General features: G+C 39.6%; 1 protein-coding gene across 1 annotated transcript; it reads right to left on the bottom strand.

Annotated features, from left to right (window-relative positions):
* Positions 1-3280: 3280 nt before the first annotated feature.
* LOC309974434 (UDP-N-acetylglucosamine--peptide N-acetylglucosaminyltransferase 110 kDa subunit-like) lies at positions 3281-6421 on the bottom strand (the record flags this gene model as incomplete). The annotated part of the gene is made up of 1 exon (XM_082859045.1): positions 3281-6421. One exon carries the CDS (start codon positions 6419-6421, stop codon positions 3281-3283), a length of 3141 nt encoding a protein of 1046 aa, XP_082715171.1.
* Positions 6422-20561: the final 14140 nt, after the last annotated feature.

Here is a 20561-nt window from a genome sequence, read left to right as displayed (position 1 = left end):
AAGTAGGCCCAATGTCTGCACAAAGGTGAATATAATCCTCCAATGTTCCCCGTTTTCTCCAAGGTCGAATCGCAGCCTGACACGCATTATTAGCATTTTCAAAAGCAAGTTGCTTAACTACAATCATACCAGTGAGTCCGTCCACAATGAGTCTCCCCACCGCCTGTGACAACCTATCTACAAAATCAGCATATGGTTCATCAGGTCCCTGTCTAAGTTTTGAAAGATCTTCAGTTTTGTGTGTAGAAGGACATTTCCTCCGGGCTTGTAATGCCAAATGATTTATTTGAGGATAAGCAACAAAGGGATAAGTTAATTGATCTTGTAAAGAAAGATATTGTCCTTCCCCAATCAGCATATGGTAATCAACTGGAATATTATGGGCAGCATTCTTTTCTGCTTGTTCAGCAGCCCGTTCATAAAAATCAAACTTCCATATTAAATAATCTCCACCATTTAAACAAGCTCGTGCAATAGACTTCCAATCAGCGGGGGGAAGAGCTTCTCCTGTCAACCATAGCAGTAGTAAAAGGAGCAGTGGGCCCATATTGAGCACAGGCAGATTTTCAATCTTTCAAACCTTTCAAAGGGAGAGCCTGATGCTCCCTAGTAGCTTGTTGAGGATTATTAGGATCAGGTCTTTCTATGACGGGACAACAGAAAATAGGATCTTCTCCTCGTTTTATTGCTCCTTGTACAGCGCGCTGCAAGGGACTCAGCATTTTTACAGATGTGGATTTTTGAGGAAGACAGTCCTTATTAACCTGCAGCTTTTTCACTGACTTATCTATCACAGCCATTAGAAAATCATCCTCAGGATATTTCTCTCTTTTATGTTTACAAGCCTCATCTGTTAAGTCAAAATGTTCCTCTTCATCTAAAATATTTAAATTAATTAGCTCTTTCGGTTTAGGAAGTGGCGACACAGTAGCTGATAATACAGTCTCTCCTTCTGTCAGAGGCTTATGTTTTTCTGACTTTACATTCAAATCAACACTATCATGAGAAGAATCTAAACATATTTTTTATCAGATTCCACAAACTATATGTAACAACAGGAGTATGAGTAGGCCCTCGAGACTTGTAATAATTTTTTAATCTTCTCCAACTTTCTGCCAGATTTCTATGTCAACAGAGCCGCCATCAGGAAACCAGGGAGATACACCATGGATATTCTGTAAAAATTCAGTCAACTGTGAGGTAGAAACTTTATTACCCCGAGCTTTAAGCATCGAAAGTAAAACCTGAGCAAATAATTCATACATCTTTGAGCCCTTTTGCCCCATCTTATTTTACTTCTGACTATTGCCTTATGCCTCTATTAGTTCCACTTTTACTGGTGGCCACACATATTTTGCATAAGGGTTCTCTTACCTGCACTTTCTTTTTCTTTTAATTGCCTTCACGCTTCAGGTCCCTGTTCGAGTGCCACTTGCCGCGGACCAGCCGGAGAAAGAGGATCTCACCGCCCAGGGTCAGAAGGGAAGGGGTAAGGAACTGAAGTAGCACCGACGGATGGGGTCAGAAGGACCAAGACAACTGATGGTTGCAAGGCAAATTTTATTATGCTACAGTTGCAGATTATATAGACTAGAAATCGGAAGGTTGCCAGATGGTGGTTTACATTATCTACAGACTGTCTCGGCTCAAGGTTAACTTCCCTGGGAGGAAACCCATAAACCCAGAAGCATCAACAATAACCTGCATGTGCAGGGGGGAGACAGCTTTGCTTGTCTCATTTTACATTCTTTCTGACCTCTGGGCCCTGGTGATTTATCTCCCATGGAATGGAACAAGGAGGGGAACAAGTAGGGACAGTCCCTTCGAGCAGCGGCCGCATGCCTGGCATGTCCTTACCTGCCCTCAAGGCTGACTGCTTCCCACACGTATGTTGCCTTGTTTAAGCCTCAAGCCCTCGATCCTTTGTTGAAATACAATAATTTCATTCCTATGGTTTTCAATACCAAAAACTCAACCTCCAGGAGGGCTAAAGTCTAATTTGTACTCCAAACCAAGTAGCAGTGCAGTTTGCTACTACTGAGACTGAATCCATAAAGACTTCAAGACCACGTCCAGAAGACAAGTTATTATATATAATACCCTAGAAGGTCTGAAACATAATTATCATATACATAGCTGGTCCTTCAGAGCTTTTTACCTATAACATGTTTTTTGATGAAAGTTATTTAATGTACTGGAGATAACTGTGACTTACTGATCAAATATTTGAATACTTATACTTACCTGGGATTTCATTTCTGCTGAAAGAAAAAGGAAGAACAGGATTCACTAAAAAAAACAAACAAACATTAGAAATGAAAGTAAAAATCTTAACACACACTATCACTTTTGGAAGCAGCATAGAGGGGCAGCCAACGGTAAAACACTGGTGAAATAGGTCAAAACTCTAGGCCAAAAATCCATTATTATTATCATCAGTGACAGTACCACAACTGTGCCCTTCAGAATTAATAATCGCTCCTAAGAATCTTCATTTGGCACCAGATGATGCGGTTAAGAGAAACACTCTGGGAGGTTTTGAATCAGACTTGGTTTTTTGTTAGCCAAGTTACAGGAGAATTTTTAAAGTGGGGGGAAGGGAAGATGGAAACGGACCAGGAAAAGAATTTAAGCCATCATCTATAAACCAACAAAGCACTGATACTTCCGAACATTATGTCAGACACTAAAATGACTGATATAGGCTCAAGTGGTTTATAAAACCTATAAAAAGACTACACCAGCAAAGTCCCCATTTATCTGTAGAGTTCAGAAACTAAAACAAGGAATATTTTAGCTTAAAAGCTTATCTCAAGAGAATCATACACACTTCACATGAATACAAATACCCGAAACCAAACATTTTTAAAAGCTCCAATACCCAAAATATAAAGAAAAATATTAATTCAGAAGACTCGATCAATCCATGATAATCACAAAACGGCTGGGCAATCTCTATCTCCCTTCCACACTAACCATCCATCCCATGGAAGACCAAGGGAGATCAGACCTTCCAGACTTACCTTCCAGACCTTCCAGACACCTGGCTGCTGCAAAATTCTATGGAGACTCCTTGTGGAACAGCAGTTTCCCATCTCTTGTGTCTCTCCCTATCGTGATCATGATCATGCAGGAAGCAAGTCTGGCTGTGCTATTTCTTATCATTGACTGTCACCCATCTGCAGCATGGTATTGTACAGATAAGAAAAAAGTAGTTCCCTTTCCCCCAGAAGGTTGAGGCTCAGGTACAGGGTAATTCTCCTGTGCACACAGTCATTATTTAGGCCGACTCAGTGACTTCAACAGGCGTAATCATGTGATCAGGTTTGTTGCCAGCTGCGTAATGCTCCCACATCTGTAGATAGAGCCGCTCTAGGTCCATTGTGTATTGTTTGGTGTTGAACAGAGGGCTAGATGTTCTCTGCTTCCAGACTTTGCCACGAATTTTCTTCAGGTATTCTAGATCAGTTCCCAGTTTCACAGCTATGTCTTCATATTCTTGTCTATTTTGAGCAATAAGCTCAAGACAGCCTAAACAAGTGAGCTGGGAAGCTGCAACTCGGGAAGCAAGAGTCTCTCCTGGCATAGTCACCACGGGTGTCCCTGACCAAAGGACATCCATCCCTGTGGTGTGTCCATTACAGAGTGGAGTGTCCAAGCAGACATCAGCCAGCTGGCCTCTCCGAACATGTTCCTCTTTAGGAGCAACAGGTGAAAAAATGATACGCTTCTGGGGAAGGCCCATATTTTGTGCATACTGTTGAATATTAGGTTCTCCTACTGCTGGAAAACGCAACAGCCACAGTACACTATTGGGAACACGCTTCAGAATATTTGCCCACATCTGCAAAGTAGATGGGTCAATTTTATATAACTGATTGAAGTTACAGTACACAATGGCATCTTCCGGTAACCCGTACTGAGAACGGGTGGTTACAATAATGGTACGGGGAACCTCCTCTCCAGTGGCAGCCTTAATGTTGATCTGGGTAGTTGCCAGTCCATTGCTAAGACTGAATCCATTAATTGTTATCTGAATTTGTCCTCTGTTAATCATTTCAATAACTGCCTCTGCAATAGTATTCATAGGAATGACAGGCATATTAAGAGCCGTATTACTGCTGTCTGCGTTGTCTCCTCCATCAGGACATTTCATCTTGACAATCTGCACATCTGGGAGACTATCAAGAAATGCTTTGAGGTCGATGCCATTCAGCACAATCCGATTGTCATAAATGTGCCCATTGGACTTAAAATCGATGACTGCCTTCTTCTTCAGGTGAGGGAACATATTAGCATGATCACCAATAAAGAAAGTACGGGGCATATAAGCCAGTTTCTCAGAATACTGCTCAGCAACTTCAGCAGGTGAAGTTTCCTGATCAGTGATGATATAATCCATGAAAAGCACGCCACTGGTCCCAGGGTAGCCCAGCCACATTGCCTGAATAGGAGCTGGCCTGAGAGCAAAGAGTTCATTTCGAGCACCCCTGGTATAACCATTCATATTTACAAGGATGTGTATACCATCTTGATGGATGCGATCAGCTGCTTTCCCATTGCATGGAATCTGAGAAAGATCAATGAAATGATGGGCTTCTGCCATCACCTTCGCTCGGAAGTTTGTGCCATCATCTGGGCTCAGGGCATAACAGAATACCTCAAATTTATCAGGATTGTGCATGCCTGGAATAGACTGCATAAGATGAGAAGTAGGATGATTCCCAAAGTCAGAACTCACGTATCCTACACGCAGTCGACCATCACTGAGCTTCAAGTCTTTTGGATGTTCGTACGGTGGTTTATGAAGGACACTGATCTCATCCAAGCAGAGGTTCCCATGGCTCTCAGCAATAGCCTTCCTGAAGCCATGAGAAAGAGGATAGAGCATACTATGATGAGGCTGCACAGAAGGCAACCTATTCTTCTCCAGCTGGTCAGCCACAATGCTGACCAACTTCTTCATTCGCTCATCATAGTCTGTCCAATCACAGACAATCTGCAGGCAGTGAGCCAAATCACAATAAGCGTCAGGAAAATCAGGTTCAAGCTTCAGAGCAGTGCGATAAGAAGCAATTGCTTCTGGAATATTCCCTGAATACTTGTGGATGGAAGCCAGATTGCTGTGGGCATCCGCAAGTGCAGGGTTAATCTGAATGGCACGAGTATAACACTGCAAGGCTCCCTGAACATCCTGCATCTCCTTTAGAGTGTTTCCCATGTTACAATAGGCATCAGCAAAGGTAGGACTGATTCGAACAGCCTCCTTATAATGCATCAGAGCTTCCTGCAGTTTTCCCTGCTGCTGCAATACACTTGCTAAATTTGAATGGGCAACAGCAAACTCTGGGAAGACTTCTAATGCTTTACAATACAAGCGAACTGCCTCTTCAATGTTTCCCTGGTCTCCTTTGATATTGGCTAGGTTATTCAGAGAGTCTGCATGGGTGGGACACAGCCGCAGAGCTGTATTATAACACTCTTCTGCTTCGGCAACACTGCCCTTCTCTTCCAGAGCGTTGGCTAGGTTGCAGTAAGCATCAGGGAAATGTGGTTGCAATTCAATAGCTCGCCTGCAGGTGTCTATTGCCAGATCTATCAGGCCTTGCTCATAGTATACACAAGCCAGGTTGGCATGTACCACTGCATGATTTGGGCTCAAGCTTAGGGCACAAAGGTAAGCTGCCACAGCTCTGTCAAAAATCCGTGCCTCTTTCAAGACATTTCCTAAATTGATATAAGCATCCAGAAAATTGGGGTCAAGGGTGACAGCCTTTTCAAAGTGATGAATTGCAAGCCAAATCTCCCCTTGTGCATTGAAAACACAGCCAAGATTACTCCAAGCTACTGCAAAGTTCGGTTGCGTCTCCATTGCTTTCAAATAACATGCCTTGGCTCCTTCCAAGCGACCCAGGGCTTTGAGCAGGTTCCCCAGGTCACTGCGAACACAGTACAAATCAGGATTGCACTGAAGAGCAGAGACGTAAGCTTGTACTGCCCCTTCCATGTCGCCTGCTGCTACCAAAGCGGCTGCCAGGTTAATATAACCATCGATGAAATCTGGTTTGAGATGCAATGCATGCCGGTAATGCTCAATTGCTTCCTGCAACTGCCCTCTTTCCTTGTACACATTCCCCAAATTCGAATAGGCTTCTGCCAGAAGAGGGTTCTGTTTAATTGCCAGAGTACTAAAGTGGGCAGATCTGTCCAGGCTTCGACACTGGAAGTGTAGAGATGAAAGTAATAAAAGTACTCCAGTATTGTCTGGCTCTTGTCTCCACAGCTGCATGCAGTGTCTCTCAGCTGCCTCAAAATCTCCTGCCTGATACTCTCGATGTGCCAACTCAGCTAACCCTTGGAAGGAAAGCATACGTTTCGTTGGTTCTGTGCTGTCGGCCACGTTGCCCACAGAAGACGCCATCTGGAGCTTCTGGAGAGAGTGAGAAAAGGGGGTAATTGAGTCCCGCTGCCGCCACTACTGGCAAGAATATTTCTAGAGGTAGCAAGTACGAGGGCAGCAGCCGTACCACTGCTTTGACAGGCTTAAGCGGCGGCGACAGTTACAGGCACCGAACCTTAGGAACTCTGGTTGGTCGTCTAACTCTCACGCTCTTGAAATCTTAATTCTTAACCCTGCCCTCTTCCACCATTTTCCTCCTAATCAGGGAATAAAAATTACCTATACACTTGCCTTAGAAGAAATCAAAAGTCAGTAGTCCAAACACTTTTCAAAATTTTGATTTCTGCCCAGTTGGAAAGGAAATACATGATTGACTTTACTTCATCATTCATATAGTCAATGTGGAAAACATTAGGGCCGTGAATTTCAATACAGTAAGATCAGAAAATTTTAAATTGGCCTTCCCAAACCACTAATAAGTAACCGATGTTGTATATAATGCTAAAATCTTAGAGACCGAGTTTGATATTTTAAAAGTTCTGAAAGGATTAGCTAATTTCTCCTCATCATATTTCTCATGCCTCAAACCTGAGTATTACATTTTAAAAAATAAATTTATTTATCTTTATTTATTTATTTTTATTTTGGCTGCGTTGGGTCTTCAATGCTGCGTGCAGACTTTCTCTAGTTGCGGCGAGCGGGGGCTACTCTTTGTTGCGGTGCCTGGGCTTCTCATCACAGCAGCTTCTATTGTTGTTCCACAACTCTATGGGTTCCTTTTTAGGTCCTATGAAGAACCCTAGAAATTAGTTCATGGAATTATAAGTTTTTGCAAAATTGTCAAAAGTGAGATATTTTAACTTCCATCAGGTAAGACCAGCGTCTCTTTCTTTGCCAATTTTCCTTCTATCATATTCCGTTATGTTGGATCATATTGGAATGGCCACAGGCTTTTTTGAAATCTGGCTAAGGAGATTTTCTTTTTTCTGTGGTACGCGGGCCTCTCACTGTTGTGGCCTCTCCCGTTGTGGAGCACAGGCTCTGGACGCACAGGCTCAGCGGCCATGGCTCACGGGCCTAGCTGCTCCGCGGCATGTGGGATCTTCCCGGACCGGGACACGAACCCGTGTCCCCTGCGTCGGCAGGTGGACTCTCAACCACTGCGCCACCAGGGAAGCCCTAAGGAGATGTTTTAAGTGAGGCTATTATGTGATTTTCAGACACCGCCATATGTAACTGACTATATACTATCGCATTACAGGAATAACTTCCAGTACTCATACTGACTACTCTACTGACTTAACCTAGCACAAGACACAGAAGCATAAGGACAAAAACCACCTTACAATATAGCCATGTCTTGCACTTCACAGCTCTCAAAGCATGTGCGTTTGAAGAAGAAAAAAAAGAACTGAAAAGTACAAAACCAGAAGCTAATCTGTGGAAAATTATTTCAATCATCAGGCATGTGAAAGATAAGTCAAAGATTCAGTTCTCATCAATGCTTAGTCAAAATGGAAATTTTCTTCTGTCAAGAATATACTCCAGGGGCTTCCCTGATGGCGCAGTGGTTAAGAAGCCACCTGCCAATGCAGGGGACACAGGTTCGAGTCCTGGTCCGGGAAGATCCCACATGTCACGGAGCAACTAAGCCGGTGTGCCACAACTACGGAACCTGCGCTCTAGAGCCCATGAGCCACGACTATTGAGCCTGCGAGCCACAACTACTGAAGCCTCCGTGCCTAGCGCCCGTGCTCTGCAACAAGAGAAGCCACCGCAATGAGAAGCCTGTGCACCGCAACGAAGAGTAGCCCCCAGTCCCTGCAAGTAGAGAAAGCCTGCGCACAGCAACGAAGACCCAACACAGCCAAAAATAAATAAATAAATAAATAAATAAATAAATGAATGAATGAATATACTCCATCAACAATGTGTGTAATGGAATGGTATGAATGAGTATTTTATCAGAATCCCTGTAATGCACAAACCTATAGCAGTACTGAAATCAGTAATGCATTTATAATAGTAAATACTTATGAGGAAGTAATCCATAGAGGTTTTCTCAAAGTTAACAATGAAAATGAATGTGACATTATCAATAATAAACTGTGAAGCTGAAATAAACTTTTCTAAACTATTAATAACTAGAAGCAAATTCTAATCAACCATGTTACAAGAAATCTATGTCTAAACACTACAAAGTTTATTTCTTAAAATTTTATTTCGAAAATACATAAACTGTCGTATGAGGAGGCAGTTAAAGAATATATAGCTAAAAGAGTGGGGGAAAAGCTTTATAGAGACACATCTGGCAGTAGTTCATTTTTAAATGTCATTTTTCTAGATTTTGTGACACCTATAGTATTGATATTTGAAAGCATTTAAAAAATTGTAATTTGAAGATTTGCTACTTCCAGGTAGAATAAAATATTTTGAAGCAAAACAACGTTTCCACTGAGAAAAACAAAAAAAGCCAAATAAAATAGCCAGCATTCAATCAAAAAGTTCTAGACAAACCAAGAGATAGAATCATATGGCTAAAATTCTAAGAAAAGAGCAGATAATACAAAAATATTTATATAAGATATTGTGTATCTTTATCAGGAAAAGTCTTTATCAAGAAAAGACTTTAAAATCATCAGAATTAATATTATATTTTATTTATTTGTATATTATATTTATATATAGATATTTATATATTTATATAAAGAACTTAAAGATAAAGCCCTAGTTAAGGCAGTGACAATAGCAGTAGCAGTGGGAGTGAAAAGAAATGGTTATATTCAAGCATATTTTGTCAGGAAAAGTCCAAGATCAAATGTCTGACTGCATACATGGGATGGATAGACGGAGTGGGAAAAATCAAAGTTAACTATAGAGGTTCTAGTGAAGATGGGTTGCCGTCACCCAACCCAAGGGGCTGCGATCATCCCCAAGGTCTAGGAGACTCAAAGGGAAGGTCATGGTCAGAGGCAAAGTTAATTGGTGGGAAAATAAGACTCCCAGTCTCTCCATCTCCTTATACCAGTTTTTTTTGGTAACATCTTTATTGGAGTATAATTGCTTTACAATGGTGTGTTAGTTTCTGCTTTATAACAAAGTAAATCAGTTATACATATGTCCCCATATCTCCTCCCTCTTGCATCTCCCTCCCTCCCACCCTCCCTATCCCACCCCTCTAGGTGGTCACAAAGCACCGAGCGCATCTCCCTGTGCTATGCGGCTGCTTCCCACTAGCTATCTATTCCTTATACCAGTTTTGTTTTTCTGCTCATATACGTAGCAGCATTTCATTCAAGGGGAAAGTCATTGATCTGACTGGTCAAATTAAACAACATAGTTCACGGCACATTTACAATGGTTAGTTCCTCCACAATTTAGAAAGTCACATTCACAATTTCCCTCTTCCTACGCCGCGGCACACATTGGCCATTCCTCCAAAGTTTCCACTCCACAGAGTGGATCAGAGATGACGTGAGCCCAGAACTGAGAGCTTGGCATGAGACGGTGTCAGCCCCACGTAGAGCTCTGGCATAAGTTATAACCCATCCCAGCTCTACAGAGAGCTCTGCATGGAATCCTGGGAGTAAACTCAGCCATAATAATGTGATTCTGTTTTTCATTTGCTTTTCTTCCTTGCTTAACTTTCCCTGGCCACTCTGACCAACAAACTTTCAGGCATTCCTGGGCCACTCACTAACTTTATTCCATTTAATCTCATCCAGATTCCCAAGAAAATTACTAACTATAAGGAGGGATATTTGGAACATGGTGAGTTTTAGATGCCTGAAATATACAGGTCATTGAATCCAGTGAAGTAGCAAATTATCTGGATCTCAAATATGCCAGTAGAATAGCAGACTAAGCTCAATTTAATGTACTCTTACTGGAGACACATGTAAATTCTGGGTCAATTTTGAAAAAGTTAAAAGCACATAGCTGAGATTAAAAGAAAGAAAGGAACACCTGCATGTTTCAGAAAGTAACAGAGAAATTAAATCCAGAGAAAGAAGAGCGGACTGATGTCTGTGGGTTCCGTTCCTTAGTATAGGCCTTATGTAAATAGGGGCTGGAGCAAGAAATCTAACATTACCTTGTGGCCAGGAATTTATAGACTCAGGATGGAACAATATTGAGAAGTTGGTACAGATATCCTACAGAAATTTCATGACGAACTGCTTAGTCCATTAAGAGGGCCAAGGGCGGTGGTGAGGAAGATTTATATCTCTTGAAAACCTTCAGGTACAGAAAACAGCAACACCTCTGAAAAGTAGGCCTCTCCTTTCCAGCGTTGTGATGGCCAGGTTGTCACTAACCTGTAAGGCCCTGTATGAATCAGAAACTGCAAGGAGAGTAATTCAAAGAAAAACAGATGCAGGATGGGTGTGGCAATAAATCCTAGGACCCTATCAGAAACAAAATTAAAACCACTCTAAAGGGAAATTTTAACAAACCAGAGCAGATAGTATCCTAACCAGAACAGAATAATAATTCTGAGGAAGTTACTTTAGTTATTTAAGTAATATTCAATGCATTTCCATGGCCAGGCCCTTTTGAAGAATTCTAAAACATATACAAACAATTCGTTTACATCTTCTATATCCCACCATCCAGAGCAAAATTCACTTAAGTACTGTACTGGTGGAAATTGGGCAGCACTATGGAGACAATAAAAAGGTGTTTACCATCAAAAACGTCAAGGTAAGAAAGATAATGTCTAATTTTTAATTATCCTGTGGTTTATTGAAATCTTTTGGAAACCCAAAATAGAGAAAACCTAGGAGGCAATGAAGACTTAAATCTTTAGAGATTTATCAACTCATCTATAAAAGCTTTATTAATCTCTTCTTTTAATACCACTCCTGAGAGGTATAAATGTGTCCAGTGATAGGGTTGAAGAAGCCTGAGAGAATTTCAATTGTTTACTATTCTTGGTCAGCTATTAAGACCTTTCAGGAGCATCTTGATTTTCATGGCATCATCCAACAAAAAGCAGGATATTTTGCAGAAAGTCCTGGTCCACTTTTTGGCTTGCTTTTGTGTTTATGTTTTTGGTTTTCTCACATTGGGCGGTACATTAGGCTACCTATTGCACACTCCCTCATTCATGCATGCATTCATTCAAACAATATTTACTGAGTTGAGATATTTAATTAACACCCAATAAATGATGTTTAGATGAATGAATGCGCTTTTTATCAAAGTAAGTGTAAGTACTGAGAAAAATTACAGAATGTATGATCCCAGCCCCACAAAAGCGTATAATTGTGTTGAGGATATAACATATGCTGGTGAAATAACTAATATATCACATTGGACAGTTTCTAAGTTCAAAAATGAGTTTTTGTAAATAATCAGAGCCTAAGGAGGACAAAGAAGGGACAGTTCATTATGGGTTGAATCTATCAATAAATGTACATTTCAGATGAGATTTGAGATTGACCTTAAAGAAAGAAGAGGACTTAGATATATGAACAGAGAACAAAAAAGGCATGGTGATAGCATGTGCATAGATAGTGTGGCCAATATTTATGTTCTTCATTAAAGACAGTCAGAGATAACCCAAATGTAACTGTTTCCATGGGTCCATTCTCAGTATCCAAACAAAACGGCAAATCCTATCTTAGTAAAACTAATGAAAAACACAGTCTTTAACGAAGACATTGTGAAGGAAAGGGGGAGAGAAAGGCTTGCGTCCCACACCACACAACAAAACTTATTTAATTATTTGTTTCATTTTCTCCCTCTGAAAATTTCCTCTCCCTCTCTCTGTACGTCTCTCTTCTCCCACCACATCTGGCCACACTCTACCAGCCACCTTTCCAGATCTTTCCAGAACTCTCCATCCTAGTTTCATTATGCCACAAGTTGAACATCTCACAGGTCTCCAGGATGCATCCTCATCACTTATTCCACAAAGACAAACAAAGGACACTTCTCAGGATCAAGTTTCTTGGAAGGAAGAGGTCACGAGGAGTGATTATAAATAACGTAAGGTGGAGAGCAGTGACTTAAAATACCATTTTTCCTCTTAGAATGTGAATACAGGGCACTTTGGGAAACTAGAAAGTCTAGAAAGGATTCATTGATAATTGTTTATTTTCAATGAATAAAATAAAATGTAATAATACGGCTAAACTCTGACAGATTAACTTTTTCAAAAGTTGCTTTCACACACCTTCACTATTGGGATGTTTGATAAACACATCTTTCTTCTTTCTTTGCAGATACTGGCACCAAACTTTCAAACAATAAGAACCTTCCCATAAGTCCCTTGCCAGGCAAGATTAAGGTATAACAATCCAAACAGATTTTTGAAGAAGATAACTGGTTGAAAGCACAGGAAAAGAGCTGGGTTGCTCTTTTTCAACGGTCACATGATGAGTAATGTGGGAATTGGTTTACAAAGTCTCTCTCCATGAGGGGCTAAGGTTAAGATTAGAACTTCTGAGGCCAGAAGAGCAAAATAACTACAACAACACACATATTTTCAAGAGCCGCCCTTTGGATGTGAGGGATTGATTTTTCCCACGCTTTTTTCAGCAACCCAACTGGTGTCTTTAGTAAATGACATAAGGGAATACAGTGTGGCCAAGAAGGCTTAGATTTCCTTAGCCTCAAGTCAGATATTCTCAAGTGACTGTCCACTCAAATTAAAAAGAGAGATTTACAAGAGGAAACTGGATACAACTGAGTGTACTTTTATTTCAACCCTTTATCTGAATGCTTTGTTTTGATTTCAGTTCTCCACTGAAGTTGCCTACATTAATATATTTTTAAGAACATTTCCTTAAGTTGAAGTATTCATTCAGTATATTCATTTACTATAATTGAGAAAAGCCAAATGACTTAGGCAAATTCATTTCTATATTGCCACAGCAGTGTATTGTGAACTAAATGACACCTGGCAGTTCTTTACTCAGATACTAACTCAATTAGAAAGCAGAACAAGGATACCTACCCATTGAGGGAAGGAAAGGTCACTTAGCCTCTGTAGCTGTCTTAGGTCTCTTATCATCACAGTAACAAACTGAAGACTAAAAACCATACGATCATCTCAATAGATGCAGAAAAAGCTTTTGAAAAAATTCAATATCCATTCATGGTAAAAACTCTCCAGAAAGTGGGCATACAGGGAACATACCTCAACATAATAAAGGCCATATATGACAAGCCCATAGCTATCATACTCAATGGTGAAAAGCTGAAAGCATTTCCCCTAAGATCAGGAACAAGACAAGGATGCCCACTCTCACCACTTTTATTGAACAGAGTTTTGGAAGTCCTAGCCACAGCAATCAGACAAGAAAAAATAAATAAATAAAAGGACTCCAAAATGGAAAGGAAAAAGTAAAACTGTCACTGTTTGCAGATGGCATGATACATAGAAAATCTGAAAGACACCATCAAAAAACTATTCGAGCTCAAACATGAACTTGGTAAATTTGCAGGATACAATAGATTTCTATATATAAATTTTGTATTTCTATACACTCACAGTGAACTATCAGAAAGAGAAATTAAGGAAACAATCCCATTTACAATCACATAAAAAAGAATAAAATACATTAAGAATAAACCTGCCTAAGGAGGTAAAAGACCTGTACCCAGGAAACTATATGACACTCATAAAAGAAATGAAAGATGACACAAACAGCTGGAAAGATATACCATGGTCACGGAGTGGAAGAATTAATATTGTTAAAATGACCATCATACCCAAGGACATCTACGCATTCAATGCAGTCTGTATCAACATATCAAGGGCATTTTCCACAGACCTAGAACAAATAATTTTAAAGTTTGTATGGAAACACAAAAGATCCTGAATAGCTAAAACAGTCTTGAGAAAGAAGAACACAACTGGAGGAATCATGCTCCCTGGCTTCAGACTGTGCTACAAACCTACAGTAATCAAAACAGTATGGTACCGGCACAACAACATCCATCACTGGAACAGAATAGAGAGCCCAGAAAGAAACCCATGCACTTATGGTCAATGAATCTATGACAAAGGAGGCAAGAATATGCAATGGAGAAAAGTCTGGGCTTCCTTAGGGATGGTTTCATCAATTAATTTGTTTTCTTAAATGGACCATACTTTTCCATGTCTTTGTATACCTTGTGAGTTTTTTGGTTGAACATTTGGCTTTCAAATATTATAATGTGGTGTCTATGGAAATCAGATTCTCCCACTTTCCCAGGGTTTTCTGGGCTTTGGATTGTTGAAGGCTGTAGTAGTCTGTTTGTTTAGGGACCTTTCCAAACTAGTTTTGCAATGACTGTACCCCTTATCGTATGTAGGCACTGAAGTCTCTGTTCCTTTAGTTCATGTTTAGCTAATGTTTTGACAGAGATGTCCTTGAATTCCCGCACCTAAGACAAACAAAAACAAATATACACAAGCACATCCACATGCACACTCAAAACCACACACCTCTCCCCATTGTGCAGATTGCTGGATCACTCCTTCAACATTTAGCTGACCTGCACTGAGTTCAGGGCTCAGCCCATGGTAAAAGCTTAGAGACTCCTCTGGTGTTTTCAGAACATGCATCTTATCTTGAGTATGCATGTGGCTTTCTTAATTTCTCTGGACACATGTGTACTTTTTGTATGTTCTAAGTTCCCAAAGAATCTCCCCCAACTTTTGCTCCTGCATCTTATGTGGTCTATTGTATTTCAATGCACAGTCTTCTGCCCCAGCCATCTGTGCTTTGTTAGTTCACCTTGCACTTTTTTTGAGCAATGACCGCTGCTTTTCCAGACTGTGTTCCAGGTTAGCTAAGACAGAGATAAGCATCTTGTGTCAGTCCTTCAGGTAGCTCCCAGACAGGTTAGAACAGATACACATAATAATCCGAGAGTATGGTCTCTTCTGCTCTCTCCTGAAGCAGGATTGAGGGCCCCATACTAGGAATGGTCTGCTGCTACTTTAAGACTATCACTGCATTAAGACCCCACCACTTTAAGACCATCACTACACTAAGAGTAGATGGGGCAAGGGCAAGTAAAAATGCCACAAAGCTTTCCTGCCATTTTCAAATTGCCTCTTCCCTGGTTCAGTATGTGTTTGCTTGCTGTAAATCTTTGCCTGATTTCAGGACTAAGAGAAACTCAAGGAACGCCACAACAAGAAACAGTATAATCAAACTCTCAGATGCCAAAAGACACAGAAAGAATCTTTACTCCCAAAGGAGAAAGAAAAAACAAATTTGTTACAAAGCAGGGATCCTCAAAAAGGTTCATAGCTAATTTCCTATCTGAAACCACGGAAGCAAGAGGCCAGACGTATTTAAAGTGCTGAAAGAAAAAAACTGTCCACCAAGAATTCTATATTTGGCCAAACTGGTTTCAAAACTTAGGGAGAAATTAACACATTCCCAGATGAACAAAGGCTGAGGGCGTTTGTTTTACAACTTCCTAACACTGCCCCATGACAAATGCTAAATTGAACCTTCAGGTTGAAATGAAAGGACACTAGACAGCAACTCGAAGCTGTATAAAGAAATAGAAATCTCCAGTAAAGATAAATACATGGGCAGATACTAAAGCCAGTATTGTGCTACTGGCTTGTAACTCTACTTTTTATTTCTTACATGATTGAAAAAGCAAATGCATAAAATAATCATAAATCCATGTTATTGGGCTCACAAAGTATAAAGGTGTAATTTGTGACAACAATAATGTAAGGAGGAGGAATGGAACTGTAGAGGAACAGAGTTTCTGTGTGCTATTGAAATTGGTTTCAATTCAAATGATATTGGTTGAACTTTAGAAGGGTAAATGTAATCTTCTTGATAACCACAAAGAAAATATCAATAGACTATATGCAAAAAGAAATGAAAAAGGAATCAAGAGTTCACTACAACAAAATCGGCTAAGCACAGAAGAAGTCAGTAATGGAGTAAATGAGGGGCAAAAAATGCATAAGACATACAGAAAACAACCAGGAAACAGAATTAAGTTCTTCCTCATCAGTAAGTTTTGAAAAAGTGGATTAAGCTCTCCAATAAAAAGATAAATATTGGCAGAGTGGACCTTAAAAACATCCATAATCCAAGTATATGCTGTCCGCAAAAAACTCACTTGATTTCAAGAGACACAAGTTGGTTGAAAGTTAAAGCACAGAATAAAATATCCCATGCAAATAGTAACAAAAAGAAAGAAAGAGAGAGAGAGAGAAAAAGGAAGGAAGGAAGGAAGGAAGATAGATCTGGGATGGCTACGTTAATATCACACAAAATAAACTTTAAATCAAAAACTATCACAAGAGGAAAAGGAGGCCACTATATGTTGATAACAAGTTCAATCTATCAAGGAGATATAACAACTATAAACATATATGTACCAAACATCCCCCAAATATGTGAAGCAGACATTGACAGAATTGAAGGAAGAAATAGATAGTTCTAAAATAATAGTTGGAGATCAATACCTTGCTTTCAATAATGGATAACACATCTAGACAGATCAGTAGAGAGGTAGGGGGACTGAATAACACATTTAACCAAATAAACCTAACAGCCATATATAGATCACTCCACTCAACAACAGCAGAATACACATTTTTCTCAAGTACACATGGAACATTCTCCAGGAAAGACCATATGTTACGCCACAATACAAGTACCAATACATTTTTAAGAAACTGAAATCATACAAAGTATCTTCTTTAGCCACAGTGAAAGGAAGGTAGAAATCAATAACAGAACCATTGGTAGCCATTTCCCATCATGCCTGCCACACATGATATAAAGCAATGAAGGGGAAAACATAATTGACCATTTAGAAAAGTGGGAAAGAGGACATACCATTGACACAGAGTGTGTGCTGTTTCCCGTTCTCAGGGATAGAAATAAATTAGCATCATTTATTCATTAGTGTGTTCTTGGTCAATCATTGCGCAGCCAGTGTTTCTGCCTGATGGGAAGATTTCCTATACTCAGTGTTGAGTGGAGACAACCTTGAAAGGGACATTTAAAAGGATTATACTGTGATGGGCTTAGCAGTACCCTTCCTCCTATGCCAGTATTTAGGCTGGGGTATTTCCATGCAGTGTGTACAATCGTAGGCCCCAGGTCACCAGAATTTAGTTGGATTCGTTTTGTTAATACATTCCCTCAGTACTTTGTCTTTTATTTCACTGTTGCATTTACTTCATTCTTTATTATCACTGCGAAACAACTTTGTTTCCTGTTCAGATGCCAAAAAGTGGATATCAATACCTCCTGAGTTTTACACATCACAGATCTGTTTTACATATCAGAGACAGAGACAGCAACTATTTCCAATGACTTTGAGACATGCTTTGAACATGTGATTAACATGTGGAGTGTTGAAATGTGTGTCGAGCTCATGACACTTGCTCTAAAAGGTTTCAAACTGCAAAGATTTAAAAATCTTTATCTTTGAATAGTTTTCCTGTGCTGTCCCTTTGTGTCAGACTGTTAATGTGCAGTCTGGCACCTTTAAATAATGTGGCTTTGTAACCAATTATTTACATGTTGTTTTATCCACAGAGAATCTTTTTTTTAAAAAAATAAATTTATTTATTTTTGGCTGTGTTGGGTCTTTGTTGCTGCACATGGGCTTTCTCTAGTTGGGGCGAGTGGGGGCTACTCTACATTGTGGTGTGCGGGCTCCTCATTGCTGTGGCTTCTCTCGTTGCGGAGCACGGGCTCTAGGCACTGGGGTTTCAGTAGTTGTGGCACGCGGGCTTCAGTAGTTGTGGCTCATTGGCCCTAGAGCACAGGCTCAGTAGTTGTGGCGCACGGGCTTAGTTGCTCCGCGGCATGTGGGATATTCCCAGACCAGGGCCCGAACCCATGTCCCCTGCACTGGCAGGAGGATTCCCAACCACTGTGCCACCAGGGAAGTCCCCACACAGAGAATCTTAAGGTCAAAACATACAACTCGATTAACTACACGTCCTCCTGTTCACATTTCCCTCATCTTTTCTTCATCTTCTGTCTATGTTTCCTTGGCCCTGTTTATATTAAGTGCTTTTGCCATTATATTTGATTGTCTGTATTCAGGTGAGTTACCACAATGCTTTATGAGACATGGTAGGATATAAATGCATTTAAGTTATATATATATATACATATATATATATATATATGTGTGTGTATATATATATATATATGCAGTTTGCTTGAGTGCAGTGTTTTTTGTTTTCTGTACTGAATTCATTAGCATGGGTCGGTATAAAATTTAGCATAGGTCAATATGTAATTTGTAAACTAATAAGGTCTTAAAAGTGAGGAATTAAGTCTTTTAAATTTAATTATTTATTGTAAAGAGCAGAATAGCATACATAAACAGGTGCCTAAGGAAAATTTGTATTCTAATATGGAACTCTCATGAACACTTTTTTTTTCTTCTAATGGTATGATAGTAGGCCATTTGATTATTTCTATTTTTACGGCTTTAACTTTAGAACAATGAAATATTCGTAAATTTTAAAAAAGTATTTTTCTTTATTTGATGCGGGTGGGATACTGGAGAAATGAAAGGTCAAACACCTATTGAGGAATCCATACTTGTCTATATATTGTGTACTTTTATTTCAAGAACTGATTTAAAATTCCTAAAAGGATGCTATAATAAGTTATTATGCCATTTTACAGACTGAATTAAGTCAATTTCAGGGAGGTATGAAACTTGCCTAAGGCTATCCAGCTACCAAGCAGTAGAAGTGAGAATTAAATCCAGGTATACCTATCGCCAAAGTTTCTGCTCATCACTTTACATCATCCACTTTTAATAACCAATGCTTTCCTGCTTACAAATATGACTGAGGTTGCCAGACAGTCAACATTCCTTTTTAATCAGATAGAAAAATTACTGTTGACTCTCTAAAGACATATTCCTTTCCCATTAAGTGACTTTAGTTGTTCAAATGATACTTCCAGACAGTAGTAATCATACAGTTGGGGACTAAGAACAGAACTCGGGGATGTGTCTAGCAGTCAGTAAAGACCAACTGGGCTCACTGATGATATTTACGGTCATTTCCTCTAGACTAACATAATCTTATTAATAAGACCCTAATAATTCACAGCAGTGCCCTTGCCTGATTGTTTGTTCTTCTCCCTCTATCACTCTCTCTTTCCCCATATTATTATTATTTTTGGTGAATTAAATTCAGGGATTAGTACTCAGGAGTACTCGTCACAAAAGCAGAGAATCTTAGCTCACACCAAAGGAAGAAAATAGAGAAAAAGTATAAATTATATGAATACACACACATACACACATGTGCCAACTATATGCTGCACTTCTCCAAAATCTATTCAGTATCTGCACATTTACTGTATATTAGCAGTAAGACCAGAAATGAGCGTAACGCTGTTTACAAGGCACAGAAAAGAGACCCAAATATGGAAATTACTAGCAATGAGAATGGGGAAGAAAGACTACAACAAGGAATGTAGATGATATTTTTGTTTCCTAGCTATGATGCCAAATATTGAACTTTCAACTTGAGACAAGGAGGCCATAAAAAGTTGTATTAGTTTCCTAGAGCTGCCATGACAAAGTACCAGAGACTGAGGAGGTTAAACAACAGAAATTTACTCACTCACAGGTCTAGAGGCTAGAAATCTGAGATAAGGTGTCAGCAGGATTGATTTCTTCTCAAGTATCCCTTCTTGGTTTGTAGATGCCATGTTTTCCTTTTGTCTTCACATGGTCTTCTCTCTGTGCATGTCTGTGTCCTAATATTTTCTTTTTATAAGGACACCAGTCATAGTGGATTAGAGCCCACCCATTTGACCTCATTTGACCTCAGTTACCTACTTAAGGGCCTTATCTCCAAATACAGTCATATTACCAGGTATTGGGGGTTAAGACTTCCACATATTAACTTGAGCAGGACACAATTCAGCTGATAATAGAAGATAAGAGTAATTTAAGCAAGTAAGTAACTATTGTTTACAGTGAGTTGCTTAAGGATATGAATTTACTCAAGAAAACGAAGAAGAAATTACATAACACTGTACGTTATATAAAGATATTAAATTAATCATCATAACATCCTGTGAGATGGGCATTAAATTATACTAAGCAAGATGAAGCAACTTATCCAGAATTGTATAGTTGGTACTTTCCAGAATTTAAACCAGGTATTTTCCCAGTTCCACTCTACGTTATATAT

The sequence above is a fragment of the Leucopleurus acutus genome (assembly GCF_964270905.1).
Source record: "Leucopleurus acutus genome assembly, chromosome: 17".
In the NCBI taxonomy this organism is placed as follows: domain Eukaryota; kingdom Metazoa; phylum Chordata; class Mammalia; order Artiodactyla; family Delphinidae; genus Leucopleurus; species Leucopleurus acutus.
The sequence above is the reverse complement of the archived record's forward strand: the minus strand, read 5'-3'. Positions and strand labels throughout refer to the sequence as shown.